General features: G+C 46.3%; 1 protein-coding gene across 1 annotated transcript in view; it reads left to right on the forward strand.

Annotated features, from left to right (window-relative positions):
* CTPS2 (CTP synthase 2) overlaps positions 1-18,375 on the forward strand; it is a 136,733-nt gene that overhangs the window by 19,708 nt on the left and 98,650 nt on the right. Inside the window, 6 exon segments of the mRNA XM_033200893.1 lie at positions 2,588-2,703; positions 2,849-2,932; positions 4,430-4,510; positions 6,431-6,582; positions 12,420-12,552; positions 17,467-17,555. Coding sequence (XP_033056784.1) covers positions 2,588-2,703; positions 2,849-2,932; positions 4,430-4,510; positions 6,431-6,582; positions 12,420-12,552; positions 17,467-17,555 — 655 coding nt within the window.

An 18,375-nucleotide genomic window follows, 5' to 3' on the forward strand; every position in this document is an offset into this window, starting at 1 on the left:
GCTGCTGCGTCCATTTCAGCATAAAGTATTGTTATGGGTGATATTTTCCCTTTTATTTGGGGCAACAGTTAACTTCAAACTATTCCAATAGTAATATTGAAAGTTTCTGAACACGATAATGATGGTGACCTAGATAGAGGTATGGTAATGGGAACTTCTGAATTAGCAGAGAGACTGTAGTACCACTGTTGACCACGTGAGGGCAGAAGCGGATAATGTTTAAGTTGGCCTCCTTTTCGCATTCACTATTATTGACCCCCCAGAGAATCCCCATCAAACACAGGGCGGAAGCATACGGTTAGTTTAAGTGCAGACCTCTGTTTTTCCTTAGAGAAAATAAATGATTTTAAAAAATTAGATTTTAAGGCCGGGCGCGGTGGCTCAAGCCTGTAATCCCAGCACTTTGGGAGGCCGAGACGGGCGGATCACAAGGTCAGGAATCGAGACCATCCTGGCTAATACGGTGAAACCTGTCTCTACTAAAAATACAAAAACTAGCCGGGCGACGAGGCGGGCGCCTGTAGTCCCAGCTACTCGGGAGGCTGAGGCAGGAGAATGGCGTGAACCCGGGAGGCGGAGCTTGCAGTGAGCTGAGATCCGGCCACTGCACTCCAGCCTGGGTGGAAGAGCGAGACTACGTCTCAAAAAAAAAAAAATAAAAATAAAAATAAAAATAAAAATAAAAAATTAGATTTTAGTGCCTTGTATTTAGTGGGTACTTACACTCACTTCTTCACCCCTGCCAGGTTCCTGATTGCATGTGATGTTTTCATTTCGTTGAGTTGTTTTTTTTTTTTTTGAGACGGAGTCTCGCTCTGTCGCCCAGGCTGGAGTGCAGTGGCCGGATCTCAGCTCACTGCAAGCTCCGCCTCCCGGGTTCACGCCATTCTCCTGCCTCAGCCTCCGGAGTAGCTGGACTACAGGCGCCAGCCACCGCGCCCGGCTAGTTTTTTGTATTTTTTAGTAGAGACGGGGTTTCACCGTGTTAGCCAGGATGGTCTCGATCTCCTGACCTCGTGATCCGCCCGTCTCGGCCTCCCAAGTGCTGGGATTACAGGCTTGAGCCACCGCGCCCGGCCCAATTGTTGTTGTTTTTTAAAGAGACAGCGTCTCACTCTGTCCCCTAGGCTGGAGTGCAGTGGCATGATCATGACTCACTGTAGCCTGGACTTCTCCAGGCTCAAGCAATCCTCCCACCTCAGCCTCCTGAGTGGCTGGGACCATGGGCGCTGTGCCACCATGCCCAGCTAATTTTTTTTGTTTTTGTGAAGGCAAGGTCTCACTTTGTTGCCCATGCTGGTCTCAAACCCTGGGCTCAAGTGATACGCCTGCCTCCCAAAGTGGTTGGGGTTACAGGCGTGAGCCACTGCACCCAGCCCTGGCTTTGGTTCTGTTGTAGTTTTGGTAACAGGTGCTAGAACACTGTTACTTAGGGCTTATATTGAATTTCAGGACCTTTCTGTCCTGTCCTGCCTACTAAAGTAAACCTCCAGTGCTGCCTGCAGGGTACTGGGCTCATGCCCTCATGGGGCTTACAGTCTAGTGGGGTAGAGAGCCAGGAAACAAAGACGGAAATGAAATAGAGGCAACTTGTGCTGAGTTCCTAGGATGGGTACAGTGCTGTGACAAGGGCTAGTGGGATGTAGGCTGCTTTAGGTGGGGGGGTGGGGTCAGAGTCTGCCCTCCAAGGAGGATGCATCTCTCTTAGACTGGAGGATAAAAAGAGGTTGCTGTAGATGAAGAAGGAGGGTAGGAGGGCTTGAGGGGCAGGAAGGAAGAGCATGGAGTACCCAAGAGGCCAGTGGGGAGGGGACCAGATGGCACTGGAGACTCAGTGCAAGAGCCAGGTCCTGAGAGCCTTTTGTTGGCTGCATTAAGGAGATTTGATGTTAGTTTTTTTTTTGTTTGTTTTTTTGTTTTTGAGACAGAGTCTTGCTCTGTCATCTAGGCTGGAGTGCAATGGCATGATCTCGACTCACTGCGACCTCTGCCTCCCGGGTTCAAGCGATTCTCCTGCCTCAGCCTCCCAAGTAGCTGGGACTACTTGGGTGTGTGCCACCACGTCCAGCTAATTTTTGTACTTTTATTAGAGAAGGGGTTTCACCATGTTGGCCAGGAAGGTCTCAATCTCCTAACCTGTGATCCGCCCGCCTCGGCCTCCCAAAGTGCTGGGATAACAAGCGTGAGCCACCGCACCTGTTAGTTTTAATGAAGCAGTGGGCTACTGAAGAGTATACATGTGGAGAAATCTTTTATGAAGTTTTATTTTTTATTTTTATATTTTTTCAGAGACAGGGTCTCGTTCTGTGAGCTAGGCTGGAGTGCGGTGGCATGATTACGACTCACTGTAGTCTTGACCTCCTGGGCTCAAGTGATCCTCCTGCCTTGGCTACGAAAGCACTGGGATCACAGGCGTGAGCTGACACACCCAGCCACAATTTAGTGATTTTGAATGTATTTATAAACCTCTGTAACCATCCAACTTTAGTTCTTATGCTCGGTTTATTAAGAACTCTTTTTATTAGCTTGTGTACTGTGGGAGATGTGTGGTCATGTGTGTGTCTTTTTGTTTGTTTTCCATTCCCAGCGGGGGGCACCATTGGAGACATCGAAGGAATGCCGTTTGTGGAAGCGTTTAGACAATTCCAGTTTAAGGCGAAAAGAGAGAATTTCTGTAATATCCATGTTAGCCTTGTGCCACAGGTGGGCTTTCCAGATAAGTTGTGGACAGCAACTTTGATAAGTTTTCCTATGATATTCTATGTGTCCCGCATTTGAAAGTGGGGCACCGTTAATCATCCATAGGAGCTAGTGTCCAGTGTGCTGATGGGACCCCATTGTTTTTCAGCTCAGTGCTACCGGAGAACAAAAAACCAAACCCACCCAAAACAGTGTCCGCGCGCTGAGGGGGTTAGGCCTGTCTCCAGATTTGGTGAGTTGAGGAGAGTGGGTAAGTCTATCCCAAAGGTCTCTGGGAGCAGGCCCTTCACTTCTTTTTTTTTTTTTTTTTTTTGAGATGGAGTCTTGCTCTGTCACCCAGGCTGGAGTGCAGTGGTGCAGTCTTGGCTCATTGCAACCTCCGCCTCCCGGCTTCAAGCGATTCTCCTGTCTCAGCTTCCAGAGTATTTGGATTACAGGCACATGCCACCACACCTGGTATTTTTAGTAGAGACGGAGTTTTGTCATGTTGGCTAGGCTGGTCTCGAACCCCTGACCTCAGGTGATCTGCCCGCCTCGGCCTCCCAAAGTGCTTGGGATTACAGCCAAGAGCCACCATGCCTGGCTGCCCTTCACTTCTTTATCTTTATCATCATCTAAGTCCTTTCTCATTCTCAAACAGCTCCTATGGCAATGAGGTTTTTCTGTCTGGGAGCTGGAAAAGGCTTATTCCCTTAGCCTCAAGTGTTGCTTCAATCTGTTGTTCCCTAGGCTCTCATTTGATGGGCCACATTGATAGTTGGGCAAGTGTGATGTCCTATCATTTATATGATTCTTGGATTCTTTAGAATGAAGGTGAAATATTGGGATTTTCCTGTAATCCTGCTATCAGTGATAACCCTGTGATGGGTTTTCACTGCTCTTTTTTTCTTTTTGAGACAGGGTCTGGCTCTGTTGCCCAGGCTGGAGTGCAGTGTTGCGATCTTGGCTCACTGCAACCTCTGCCTCCTGGGCTGAAGCGATTCTCCCACCTCAGCCTCTTGAGTAGCTGATACTAGCGGTGTACACTACCACAGCGCACTAATTTTTGTGTGTGGTGTGTGTGTGTGTGTTTGTAGAGACAGGGTTTTGCTGTGTTACCCAGGTGGGTCTTGAACTCCTGGTTCAAGCAATCCTCCTGGCTTGGCCTCCTAAAGTGCTGGGATTGCACCACGCCCAGCCCATTGCTCTTATTTTTAGTCTAAACAGTGATGTGTCCTTATAGCAGGTGATCCAGTCATTACCAATAGTCTCTGTCAGAGGTTGACAAATAACAGCCCACAACTTGCGTGCCTGTTTTTGTAAATAAAGTTGTATTATCATGCAGTCACGCCCATTCATTTACATATTGTCTGTAGCTGCTTTCACACTGCACCATGATTGAGGATCAGGACAGTGACTGTGTGACCTGCAAACCTAAAATATTTCCCATTTGGCCCTTTTGAGAAACAGTTTGTTAACCTCGATCTAGCTCTTTTCTTATAGTTAATGAAGCAACACTATGAGCCTGGACTCTGTTCACCAGAGACGTCTCGATGTTTCGAGTTCTTACTGATACACTTGTGCTGAATTTGATTATACTTATATTAGTGCTCAGACCAATTTCTAATAGTCCAGTGGAATGTCCAAAGTGAACAAGTATATACTTGGCCAAGTTTCTTGTAAAAAGAAATGAATGTGGCATCCTGCTGAAAACAAATCCTGTTTGCTAACGCATAACTGGCTTTGACAGATTGTCTGCCGAAGTTCAACGCCCATCGAGATGGCCGTGAAGGAGAAGATTTCTATGTTTTGTCACGTGAACCCTGAACAGGTTGGTGCTGCTCTTTAGATTTTATTGTCTGGCAGGCACTTCTGCTGATGCCAGTGTTTTGTGCCTCTTCAATGATCATATTACTTTTCACGGCATTTATGCAAGTGCCAGGCACTTGATCCAATCATGACTCCCTAGCCCTTAAGTGAGATAGGATGCATGTTTCTTTGCATGATCACTCAACTTATGTCATAAAACCAGGGTGGACTTTATTTCTTTTCTTGAGACAGAGTGAGGCTGGAGTGCAGTGGCACGATCTCAGCTCACTGCAACCTCTGCCTCCCAGGTTCAAGCAATTCTCTTATTTTAGCCTCCTGAGCAGCTGAAATTACAGGTGCCTGCCACCATGCCTGGATAATTTTTTTTTGTATTTTTAGTAGAGGTGGGGTTTCGCCATGTTGGCCAGGCTGGTCTCGAACTCCTGACCTCAGATGATCCACCCGTCTCGACCTCCCGTAGTGCTAGGATTACAGGCGTGAGCCACCGTGCCCAGCCTACAAGGGTGGACGTTTAACTCACAGTCAAACCTCTAGAGAGAGAACCACATGAAGCCTACTTATCATCTCTTTACCTTGTGTTTCCTTCTGGGACACTGCTTTCACTCATTTCTCCTCTCTACCTGTGGCAGCTTAAGTCACCCTGAACACACGAGCACGTTGACATTCACATTAGCTCTTCTGACTCCATCAGTGGGCTCAGTTGACTTCATTGGTACAGAAACCCTACTGTGATTTGGGCTTAGGTTCTCTGCTCTGCAGGGCTTTCTACCTCAGTATTCTGATAATTCACTTTTCTTTTTTCTTTCCTTCTCTGATCTCTGTCTCTTGATTCCAATAAGGCTTGGGTATAAGGGATTGGAGTTGCCTATAGTTTAAATAGAGGGATATAAATGGCACTCAGGAAAAGAGTGAGGTTTGGCAGAAATCTTTTCTTCAGATTATAACCCTGGGTTCTCTGAAGTCTAAAAACGATCAAATTGAATTTTGGCATCTTGGAAAGTACTCTGATGGAGAGCCCCTGCCTGATGCCTCAGAGTCATTGCCAAAGTCTGAACTACTTTGAAAAATGTGATGGCAGATTGAAGGGACACTTCTGCATTTGTATGTTGTCATGCCATTTTGTTTGTATCCGATCCTTTTTTTTTTTTTGAGACAGAGTTTCGCTATTGTCACCCAGGATGGAATGCAGTGGTGCACTCTCGGCTCAGTGCAACCTCCGCCTCCCGGGTTCAAGCGATTCTCCTGCCTCAGCCTCCTAAGTAGCTGGGATTATAGGTGTGTGTCACCATGGCTGGCTAATTTTTGTATTTTTAGTAGAGATGGGGTTTCACCATGTTGGCCAGGCTGGTCTCAAACTCCTGACCTCAGATGATCCACCTGCCTCGGCCTCCAAAAGTGCTGGGATTACAGGCGTGAGCCACCACACCTGATCTGTGCAATCGTTTTGTGTACACTTCTTTTTTTTTGAGATGGAGTCTTGCTCTGTCGCCCAGGCTGGTATGCAATGGTACGATCTCGACTCACTGCAACCTCTGCCTCCCGGGGTCCAGCGATTCTCCTGCATCAGCCTCTTGAGTTGCTGGTATTATAGGCACATGTCACCATTTTTGTGTTTTTAATACAGATGGGGTTTCACCACATTGGTCAGGCTGGTCTCGAACTCCTGACTTCAGGTGATCTGCCCGCCTTGGCCTCCCATAGTGCTGGGATTAGTTTTCTAATTAAATGAAGCTAACCATGTGCAAATTCTGATGTTAGCTTTGATTGCTGGGTTTTTGTGTGTATGCGTGTGTGTGCGCGCGTGTGTGTGTGTGATATCAGTGTAAATAAACTGCCAGTCTCTCCTGAATTTTGTCTCATTCTTGTGGTGGCATAGTTGAGTAGATCCATCTAAGTAAGGTGATTTCTTATCATCACTTAGGTCATATGTATCCATGATGTTTTTTCCACATACCGAGTTCCTGTGCTTTTGGAGGAACAAGGCATTGCCAAATATTTTAAGGAGAGATTGCACCTGCCCATTGGTGATTCTGCAAGTAATTTGCTTTTAAAGTGGAGAAATATGGCTGACAGGTAAGCGAAAGGAATTACTTGTATAATCTTTAATAATTCTTGAGTTTGGGGGGTAGAAATAAGACCTACTTGAAAGGGTAAGCATGTGTATTTGGCATTTTGCATCTGCACATTTCAGTCTGGATATGTCTAAACATGGAGCATACTGTTACGGTGCTTCGCTGTATTATTTGAAGATTTTTGGAGCCTTTGATTTTGTTATACATAAACCAAAGTGAATTAAAGGAATTTGAATTCTGGAGGGAATGTTTTTAACTCTGGAGGATTTTTATTTATTTACTAGTTCATTTTTTAGTTTTCGAGTATTTTAAATGTTTTTTTTTGTTGTTGTTGTTTTGTTTTTCTTTTTGAGAGTCTCGTTCTGTCGCCCAGGCTGGAGTGCAGTGGCACGATCTCGGCTCACTGCAACCTCCACCTCCTGGGCTCAAGTCATCCTCCCACTTCAGCCTCCTGAGTAGCTGAGACTAGAGGCATGCACCATCACACCCGGCTAATTTTTTTTTTTTTTTTTTGTAGGGACGGGATTTTTCCATGTTACCCACGCTGGTCTTGAACTCCTGGGCTCAAGTGATCTGCCCACCTTGGCCTCCCAAACTGCTGGGATTATAGGCATGAGCCACCGTGCCTGGCCTTAAACAGTTTTAAATGTTGCAAGTTTTTTGTTTTGTTTTGCTTGTTTTTAAGATTTGGCTAACTTTTCCTAAAGGAAATCATTTGGAGTGGGAACTTTTGGCTATGCTATTTTTGTTTCATCCTGCATTCATTAACTATTCAGCATAATTATTAAAATTCCTGATGGATTCTAACTTTCAGACAACCATATTAATTTAAGCAAAGTTTCTCTAATTTGAAGTTATATGAAAATTAAGCTATGTGCAGCGGCATTTACTTGTAGTCTCAGCTACTCGGGAGGCTGAGGTGAGAGGATCACTTGAGCCCAGGAGTTGGAGGCCAGCCTGAGCAACATAGCCAGACCCTGTGACTTAAAAAAAAAAAAAAAAAAAAGCCGGGCGCGGTGGCTCAGCCTGTAATCCCAGCACTTTGGGAGGCCGAGACGGGCAGATCACGAGGTCAGGAGATCGAGACCATCCTAGCTAACACGGTGAAACCCTGTCTCTACTGAAAAAAAAATACAAAAAATTAGCCGGGCAAGATGGCGGGCGCCTGTAGTCCCAGCTACTCGGGAGGCTGAGGCGAGAATGGGGTAAACCCGGGAGGCGGAGCTTGCAGTGAGCTGAGATCCGGCGACTGCACTCCAGCCTGGTTACAGAGCGAGACTCCGTCTCAAAAAAAAAAGGGAAATTAAGTCCCTGTCACTTGTTTTCTTTCTTTCTTTCTTTTTTTTTTTTTTTTTAAGACAGAGTGTTACTCTGTCGCCCAGGCTGGAGTGCAGTGGCGCAATCTCGGCTCACTACCACTTCTGCTTCCTGGGTTCAAGCAATTCTCCTGCCTCAGCCTCCTGAGTAGCTGGGATTACAGGTGCCCGCCACCACGCCCAGCTAATTTTTTGTAGTTTTAGTAGAGACGGGGTTTCACCATGTTTGCCAGGCTGGTCTTGAACTTCTGACCTCAAGCGATTCGCCTGCTAGGCCTCCCAAAGTGCTAGGATTACAGGTGTGAGCCACCGTGCCCGGCCCTGTTTTCTTTTACTAGATGTAGTTGAGATGGAACTTCTTGGGCAGCTTAGGTCAGAGCCGGTAGCTACGTGCAGCTGTTACATATGTAGGTTCTGGATTCAGATTCTGACTTCTTTTTTTTTTTTTTGAGACGGAGTCTCGCTCTGCCGCCCAGGCTGGAGTGCAGTGGCCGGATCTCAGTTCACTGCAAGCTCCGGCTCCCAGGTTTACGCCATTCTCCTGCCCCAGCCTCCCGAGTAGCTGGGACTACAGGCGCCCGCCACCTTGCCTGGCTAGTTTTTTGTATTTTTTTAGTAGAGACGGGGTTTCACCGTGTTAGCCAGGATGGTCGCGATCTGCTGACCACGTGATCCGCCCGTCTCGGCCTCCCAAAGTGCTGGGATTACAGGCTTGAGCCACGGCGCCCAGCCAGACTTCTCCTCTTACCAGCTGTGTGAGTTTGGGTGATTACTTAACTTCGCTAGGCTTGTTTTCCCATCTGTATATATAAAGGGATACCAGTGCCTACCCAGTGGCAATTATGAGAGGAAACCTGTAAAGACTTAACACTGAGTCACGTACTATAATAAGTATCAGTTGCTGATGTTGGTAACTATAATTAAAATGATGGTCACAAAATCACTGACCCTTGGTAGATGACTAATCAGATTGAGGTTCTCTTGCCCTTTCATTACAATTTTAAAAAATGCTTTAGACTTTCTGGGGCAAGTGGAATCGGGAAGGAAGAGCAGTTTCTGAGCTTAGATTCTCTAAAACCCTTGCTCTCTGGAGCGCTTAAAGTGCCAGTCATTTCGTAGGAATTTTCTAAGTAGCTTGGGGCTGATACACTTTAGGCACTAGAAGTTTTAATATTTTAACTCTTTTTATTGGAAATAGCTCTAAATTATACTCTATGCGTTTATGCTTTTTTTCGTTTTCTTTCTTTTTTTTTTTGACACAGAGTCTTGCTCTGTTGCTCAGGCTGGAGTGCGGTGGTGCAATCTCGGCTCACTGCAGCCTGAACCTCTTGGGCTCAAGAGATCCTCCCGCCTCAGCGTCCCCAATAGCTGGGACCACAGGTGTGCTCCACCACACCCAATTAATTTTTGTATTTTTAGTAGAGACGGGGTTTTGCCATCTTGCTCAAGTGATCTTCCTGCCTCGGCCTCCCAAAGTGTTGGGATTACAGGCATGAGCCATGTGCCTGGCGCTTCTGTGCTTTTTAAAGCCAAATGTTTGGTCTTTGTATTAGCCTCCTGGGGGCTGCCATAACAATGACCACAAACTGGGTAGCTTAAAAAAACACCACAGGAATTTATTCTCTCACAGTCCTGGAGGTCAGAAGTGCAAAATCAATGCATTCACAGGGTTGGTTCCTTCTGGAGACTCTGCAGGAGAATCTCTGCCACACCCCTTCTCCTGGCTTCTGGTGGCTGCCAGCAATCAGTGGTGTTCCTTGGCTTGTGGCCACATCACTCCAATCTTGTCCTCCATCTTTTATTTCCTTTTTTTTTTTTTTTTTTGAGGCGGAGTCTCACTCTGTCACCCAGGCTGGAGTGCAGTGGTACAACAGGGCTTAATGGAACCTCGAACTTCTGGGGCTCAAGTGATCCTTCTGCTGTGTCGCCCAGGCTGGAGTGCAGTGGCGTGATCTTGGCTCACTGCAAGCTCCACCTCCCGGATTCATGCCATTCTCCTGCCTCAGCCTCCCGAGTAGCTGGAACTACAGGCGCCCGCTACCACGCCCAGCTAATTTTTTTTTTTTGTATTTTTTTTAGTAGAGACGGAGTTTCACCATGTTAGCCAGGATGGTGTTGATCTCCTGACCTTGTGATCCACCTGCCTTGGCCTCCCAAAGTGCTGAGATTACAGGCATGAGCCACCATGCCCAACCCTCTTCATCTCTCTTGAGACCCAACTGTTGGGGGTGGCCCTGCAAAGAGGACTCCCCTCCCCCTCCCACAGCAGCTTGAAGTAGTATCAGATGCCTGCCTCACATTCGGTGATGGCTGATGGCTGAGTGGGGCACATGAGGGAGACACTTGGTTGCTCTCGGAAGTATAGGTCCAAGGGGGAATGAGAGCTCCCTAGTAGGTGTGATCCAGTGGACTCACCTGTACCACCTGCTGCCCAGTGACTCCTCCCCTGGGAAGACCAGCCGTGAGTGAGTCGAAGGAGGAACCTATGATACTGACCCCAGTGCTGCTTCCTTCCGGAGGCACAGCTGATGTTGTCTCTTCCGTCTATGGAGGAGGGAGAAGAGGGTGAAGCCAAACCTGCTGTGCTCAAATGCGGCTGTGCCTGCCTGCCTCTGACATCATCTCTGCTACTTGGTGTGCTGTCATCCTGCTTTCTGTTACCTGCAATCTGTTTTTATTTGGAGACGAAGTCTGGCTCTGTCACCCAGGCTGGAGTGCGGTGGCGTGATCTCAGCTCACTGCAACCTCCGCCTCCTGGGTTCAAGTGATCCTCCTTCCTCAGTCTCCTGAGTAGCTGGAGGTATGCGCCACGACAGGCATGCACCACCATGCCAGGCTAATTTTTGTATTTTTGGTAGAGACAGTTTCACCATGTTGGCCAGGCTGGTCTGGAACTCCTGATCTCAAGTGATCCACCCGCCTTGGCCTCCCAAAGTGTTGGGATTACAGGCGTGAGCCACCACACCCGGCCTGTTACCTGCATAGTTTATGGAGAGGTGGTGTGAGGTACAGACAGCTATGGAACCTCCAGAACAACATAAAATGAAGTGGCGAGTTCAAGGGTTAGCAGTCTTGTCTCAGCTATTTTAGTCACCTTTCTAGAAAGTTACCTTCCCTGTCAGTTTTGACTTCTTAGCTTCTTGTGCATTTTTCCTGCACACAGCCTGCTTGTGATCAAGTTTCTCTCGTACTCTTTACAGTTGTGTATGTGTGTGTGTGTGTTTTTTTTTTTTTTTTGGAGACAGAGTCTCGCTCTGTGGCCCAGGCTGGAGGGCAGTGGCATGATCTCGGCTCACTGCAACCTCCGCCTCCCGGGTTCAAGCGATTCTCCTGCCTCAGCCTTCTGAGTAGCCGGGATTACAGGTGAGTACCACCATGCCCAGCTAATTTTTGTATTTTTGTATTTTTAGTAGAGACGGGGTTTCACCATATTGGCCAGGCTGGTCTCGAACTCCTGACCTCAGGTGATCCACCTGCCTCGGCCTCTCAGAGTGCTGTGATTACAGGTGTGGGCCACCGTGCCCAGCCACTCTTTGCAGATGTTGATATTGAAGAGGGATATTCGTCATCATGGTAACATTTTTCTAAGGTGTTTGGGGAAGGGTTTGCTTCAAAGCCCTAAAACATCTTCAGCCCTAAGATGACATTTCCACGTACCTAATGCCAGACCAGATATTTTTCATGTTCTTTGAACAGATTTCCTGACAAAAGCAACACTAAAAATTGTGTCTCTAATGGTAAAATGTGATTGAGTGTCTTCTGTAGAATGGAATTTTTCTCATAAAAATGATCTAAATGGCTAGTAATATTTTAAATCGTTCTCTTAGCACCATTCTTCAGGCATGCCATGAATAACCAGACTTTTGTGGGTCAGCTGGGAATGTAACCATTTTAAATGTAGACACTTCGAATGCATTTTCTTACACAATGTCACCTTACAAAGTTAATATTGGAATGTTTTCTATTGACACGCAGAATGCATTTTCTTATATAATGTCACCTTATTAACCAATGTCAGAACAGCTCGTATTTACGAGATTGGGATAGCTTTTCAATTTTTACTTTTAATGCTTTTAACTTTTTCTCTGATATACTTGAAATTTTATCTGTACCTGCTTATGTAAGCCAACGTTGGGATTTCTTTTTTTGTTTTTTGAGACAGTCACTATGTCGCCCAGGCTGGAGTGCAGTGGTGTGATCATAGCTCACTGTAGCCTTGACCTCCTGGGCTCAAGTGATCCTCCAACCTCAGCCTCCTGAGTAGCTGGAACTATAGGCATGCCCCACCACGCCTGGCTAATTTTTGTATTTTTTGTAGAGACAGGGTCTAACTATATTGCCCAGCCTGGTCTCAAACTCTTGGGCTTAAGTGATTCTCTCGCCTCAGCCTCCTGAGTAGCTGGGACTACAGCTGCTCCTAAGGTTTTAAAAAGTGCCTTGGAATAAGAGCAGCAGCTGCCATTGTTCTGTCTGTGATGTTCTGTTACATGCATATAACCTTTGAGTTTGTTTTCTTTCCCAGGTATGAAAGGTTACAGAAAATATGCTCCATAGCCCTGGTTGGCAAATACACCAAGCTCAGAGACTGCTACGCCTCTGTGTTCAAAGCCCTGGAACACTCAGCCCTGGCCATCAACCACAAGTTGAATCTGATGGTGAGTCCTGGCCTGGTCTTTTGGCTATCTCAGTAATTCATGCCAATAGCACATGTTCCAGAGGGGCAAGTTTTGTTAAAGGGTCCCTGAGATCACCTCCAGGACCTATGATTCACCAGAAGAACTCACAGGACTCAGCATATAGTTATACTCATAGCTAAGATTTATTATAGCCAGACAATGCAAAGCAAAATCAGCCAGGGAAAAGTTGTGCAGGGTGAAGTCTGGGGGTAATGAGGCGCAAGCTTCTAAGCGCCCTCCCCTGGTAGAGTCCAGTGAGTTGTGATAATATATGCAAACTGCCGTCTACTAAGGAAGCTCATTGAAGACTTGAAGCCCAGGGTTTTTACTGGGGGCTGGTCACGTAGGCACCCTTTGCTTAACACTTCCCAAAATGCCAGCCTCCCAGAAGGAAAGCATGCAGCAGAAACGATGTTGTCTGTACAGACATTTTCAGCGCAGTGAGCTTCTCCTACCAGTTCTTGGAATGATGGGAACCCTCCCAAAGTCAGAGTTTCCAGAAGCCAGTCAAGGCTCAATCTTGTAGCAAGCCTTTCCAAGGGCAGCAGCTAGGCTTGCTGTGTAAATGGTTTTCTTTTTTCCTTTTTTGAGACAGAGTCTCCCTCTGCCGCCCAGGCTGGAGTGCAGTGGCACGATCTCGGCCCACTGCAACCTCTGTCTTCACCGTTCAAGCAATTCTTGTGCCTCGACCTCCTGAGTATCTGGGATTACAGGCTCCCACCACCATGCCCAGCTGATTTTTGTATTTTTAATAGAGACGGGGTTTCACCACGTTGGCCAGCTGGTCTCGAACTCCTGATCTCAGGTGATCTGCCTGTCTTGGCGTCTCAAAGTGCTGGGATTACTGGCATGAGCCACTGCGCCTGACCTGTGTAAACTGTTTTCTACATGTAGGTTTAAGGCACATTTCTGAAATTAGGCTTTGCACATTCAGATGAATGAGCATGCTTGTCATGCTCCTGTAAGTACATCGTAATTGCCTAACAAGAAAATAATAGGATTTTTTTTCCTTTAGCATTGGAACGGAATCTGGATTTTAAAAATACTATATTCCCCTCTGTAACTTGGAAGAATGATAGCTAGCAAACAGTGATTATTTGTTTTGGAAACTCAGTATTGTGGAATAACAGAGGTGTAGTTATCTTATATAGCTTGAGTATATTCTTCCATATAAGAACGGAAGTAGTACATATTTAGAGTAAAACATTTAAATAAAGCATAAGCCAGGTGAAGTAGTTCACACCTGTAATCCCAGCCCTTCGAGAGGCTGAGCCAGGTGGGTTGCTTGAGCCCAGGAGTTGACGACCAGCCTGGGCAACAATGGGAGACCTCATCTCTCTAAAAAACTTGAAAGTGGCCGGGTGCGGTGTCTCAAGCCTGTAATCCCAGCACTTTGGGAGGCCGAGGCGGGCGGATCACAAGGTCAGGAGATCGAGACCATCCTGGCTAACACGGTGAAACCCTGTCTCTACTAAAAAGTACAAAAAACTAGCCGGGCGAGGTGGCGGGCGCCTGTAGTCTCAGCTACTCGGGAGGCTGAGGCGGGAGAATGGTGTAAACCTGGGAGGCGGAGCTTGCAGTGAGCTGAGATCCGGCCACTGCACTCCAGCCTGGGCGACAGAGCGAGACTCCGTCTCAAAAAAAAAAAAAAAAAACTTGAAAGTTAGCCAGGTGTGATGACATGCACCTGTAGTCTCAGCTAATTGGGAGGCTGAGGCAGGAAGAACGCTTGAGCGCAGGAGTTTGATACTGCAGTGAGCTATAATTGCACCACTGCGCTCCAGCCCGGGTGACAGATTGAGACCCTGTCTCCAAAAAACAAAACAAAACAAAATAAAGCATAAGTCTAAAATGCAGAAAGCAGATTCCTCCTCCCTGATATCCCACTTGTTACCAGTTGGATACGTACATTTATATATCTGTCTCACATTTATATTTAATTATATTCAATATATCATTGTTTAAGCAAGCCTTATCATCTTGACTTAAATGGCAAAAACTTTGTATAATGAGTAAAAAGATCCATTTATATGTTAAAGAAATTTAATGACTTCCACTTTGACACCAGCTTAGGAGACCTAGCTGCTGTTTCTCTCTTCTTTTTAGCCTCCTTTCCTAATCACTTAAAAAAATTTTTATTTTATTTTATTATTTTTTAATTAATTAATTAATTATTTTTTTAGACGGAGTTTTGCTTTTGTTGCGCAGGCTGGAGTGCAGTGGCACAATCTCGGCTCACCGCAACCTCTGCCTCCTGGGTTCAAGTGATTCTCCTGCCTCAGCCACCCGAGTAGCTGGGATTACAGGTGTGCGCCACCACACCCGGCTAAGTTTTGTATTTTTAGTAGAGACAGGGTTTCTTCATGTTGGCTAGGCTGGTCTGGAACTCCCGACCTCAGGTGATCCACCTGCCTTGGCCTCCCAAAGTGTTGGGATTACAGGCGTGAGCCATCGTGCCTGGCCTATTTTTTAATTTTTATAGAGATGGGGTCTCGCTATGTTGCCCAGGCTGGTCTTGAATTCCTCAAACAATTCCTCCTGCCTTGGCCTCCTAAATTGCTAGGATTACAGGCATGAGCCACCATGCCGGCCCCTAATCACTTTTTGTTTTTGGCTTTCTAAGGAATAGTTTACTTCCCATTCCTCCCACTCCTCCAAGTTGCCTGCCCCATTATATAAAAAAGAAAACAGCAATGGAAAAATTGCCATGACATACACATTTTATAAAGCCTTTAAAAATTTGTATCTTAAGTTTATTTGGATAGTCTTTTTTCTCTTTTTTTTTCTTTTTTCTTTTTTGAGACAGGGTCTCGCCCTGTTTCCCAGGGTGGAGTGCAGTGGTGCGATTTTGGCTCACTGCAACCTCCGCCTCCTGGTTCAAGCAATTCTTGTGCCTTAGCCTCCCGAGTAGCTGGGATTACAGCTGCCCGCCACCACACCTAATTTTTGTATTTTCAGTAGAGACAGGGTTTCGCCATGTTGGCCAGGCTGGTCTTGAACTCCTGGCCTTAAGTGATCCACCTGCCTTGGCCTCCCAAAGTGCTGGGATTATAGACATGAGCCACTGCGCTTGGCCAGGATAGTCATTTTACAGAAGAAATACTAAACTAATATGGATAGAGAGGGACTGTTATATACATAGGATTGGTGCACATGATGCTTCATCTGATAGGATTCATTGACATTAGCTTCTCCTAAGTACTATTTGAATTGTTGCCTTGTCATCTTCCTTCTAAGGTTGAGCTGCATCTGTCTATCTCTCCTGGTTTGCTGCAGCTGCAGCGGCTTCCAGGCTGGTTTCCAGCTGCCAGTCTTCCCTGTCTTTGCCACACTCTACCAGAGTGATCTTTGTAAAATCTTTCTCGGTTCTCTTGTTTCTGTCATACCTTTACTTAAGATCTTTCAGTGGTGTCTCAGTCTGTTCAGGCTGCTGTAACAAAGTACCATAGATCAGGTGGCTTACAAACAACTGCCATTTCTCTCTCACAATCCTGGAGGCTGAAAGTCCAAGATTAGGGTGCCAGCATGTAACCGGATTCTGGTGAGGGCCCTCTTCTGGGTGCAGAGGACCACCCTCTGGTTATATCCCCCTGTGGCGGAACGGGTGAGGGAGGTCTTTGGGGCGTCTTTTATAGGGGTACTAATCCTATTCCTATGTGCTCTGCCCTCTGACCTAATCATCTCTCAAAGACCCCACCCACCTCCTAATACCATTTCTTTGAGAGTTGGGATTTCAACATAGGAATTTTGGGGGATCACAGACATTCAAACCATTGCAAGTGCCTTCAAGTGTCAACTCTGTGTCATGGCTTCTCAGCCTCGTCCCTTGCTTTCCTCCAACTAATCAGGTCTGTCCTCTCGCTGGGTGGGGCCTTTTTTGAGGGTCCCAGAGTGGCTACCACTTTCTCTTTTTCCTCTGAGGTTTCATATAAGTGGCTCCTTTGCTGGAGATTTTTTTTTATTTTTTATTTTTTGAGACGGAGTCTCGCTCTGTTGCCTAGGCTTGAGTGCAGTGACACAATCTAAGCTCACTGCAACCTCTGCCTCCTGGGTTCATGTGATTCTCCTGCTTCAGCCTCCTGAGTATCTGAGATTACAGGCACCCACCACCATGCCTAGCTAATTTTTATGTTTTTAGTAGAGATGGGGTTTTGCCATGTTGGCCAGGCTGGTCTTGAACTCCTGACCTCAGATGATCCACCCGCCTCAGCCTCCCAAAGTGCTGGGATTACAGGCGTGAGCCAATGCGCCTGGCCTGCTGGAGATTTCATACCCTTCTCCCCTCCTCTGTTTGTCTCCTGCACGCCTTCCCTGCTGTGTCCTATCACACACATGCTTATCTTGCTTCTGCTCTCCTCTCGGCTGGCTTCTTGAACATTACCTCCCCAGAGCTCTTCCTTGATGTCGATCCTTCCTGTCTTTCCTCCAGTGTCCAGTTCTAGTGATTTCCCAGTTGCTTTTTTTTTTCTTTTTTTTTGAGACAGGGTCTCACTCTGTCACTCAGGCTGGAATGCAGTGTCACGATCGGGGATCATTGCAGCCTGGACCTCCCAGGCTCAAAGGATCCTTCCGCCTCAGCTTCCCAAGTAGCTGGGGCTACAGGCATGTGCCACCCCGCGCAGTTAACCCCTAGTTACTTCTGCATCGTTCTCTTCTTTGTCTGTCATAGCCATTATCATAGTATAGTGTGGATGCCCATTTATCTGGTTTTGTAATCTTTCTGAAAGATGATAAGAGCCACAAAACAGAGACTATGTTTTCTATCCCTAGTGCCCAGTACAGTGTTTGCGTAATAAGTAATTATTGAATAATGTGTCATAGTATTAGATGGCTGTAATATTTCTGAGTGTTATTTTTCTTAAATACTCCTTTTATCTGTTGGATGTTTTTTAGTACATAGACTCCATTGATCTGGAGAAGATTACTGAAACCGAGGACCCTGTGAGATTTCACGAAGCTTGGCAGAAGCTATGCAAAGCAGAGTGAGTACCAGGGCCCATGCACACCAGTTAGGACAGGACCATTGTACTTTTTCTGTAAATGATTCAGTCTACCCTAATTGCTAATTTTCATGCATTTTGAAAAGTACTTTGGAGTACTTGTGGTCTTTGCAGGTGGTTGTGCCACAATCATATGCATTGATTTGAAATGTGCCATGTTAATACTGGTGGCATGTGCATAGAAATGGTTTTATTTGGGGAGGATGGGGATACTGTACTGGAGGGAAAGTGTGTTGATTCTCCCGAAAGATGCAGAGATAAATCTTATATGTACAAAGTTAAAGTATAAGAATGACAGCTTTTTTTTCCTCTCTCTCTTTTTAAAAAGTGAAAGCAAGTTTATTAGGAAAGTAAGGGAATGAAAGAATGGCTATTCCACAAGCAGAGCAGCCCTGAGGGCTACTGGTTGCCCCTTTTGTGGTTATTTCTTGATTATACGCTAAACAAGGGATGGATTATACATACCTCCCCCTTTTAGACCTTAGAGGGTAACTTCCTGATGTTGCCATGGCATTGTAAACTGTCATGGCACTGGTGGGAGTGTAGCAGTGAGGATGACCAGAGGTCACTCTCATTGCCATCTTGGTTTTGGTGGGTTTTGGCCGGCTTCTTTACTGCAACTTGTTTTATCAACGAAGTGTTTATGACCTGTATCTTTTGCTGACCTCCTATCTCATCCTGTGACTTAGAATGCCTAACTATCTGGGAATGCAGCCCAGTAGGTCTCAGCTTTATTCTACCCAGCCCCTATTCAAGATGGAGTTGCTCTGGTTCAACATTTCCCCTCTCCCTTTTATAAGAG

This window comes from Trachypithecus francoisi, unplaced genomic scaffold (genome assembly GCF_009764315.1).
Source record: "Trachypithecus francoisi isolate TF-2019V2 unplaced genomic scaffold, Tfra_2.0 Lachesis_group6, whole genome shotgun sequence".
In the NCBI taxonomy this organism is placed as follows: Eukaryota; Metazoa; Chordata; class Mammalia; order Primates; family Cercopithecidae; genus Trachypithecus; species Trachypithecus francoisi.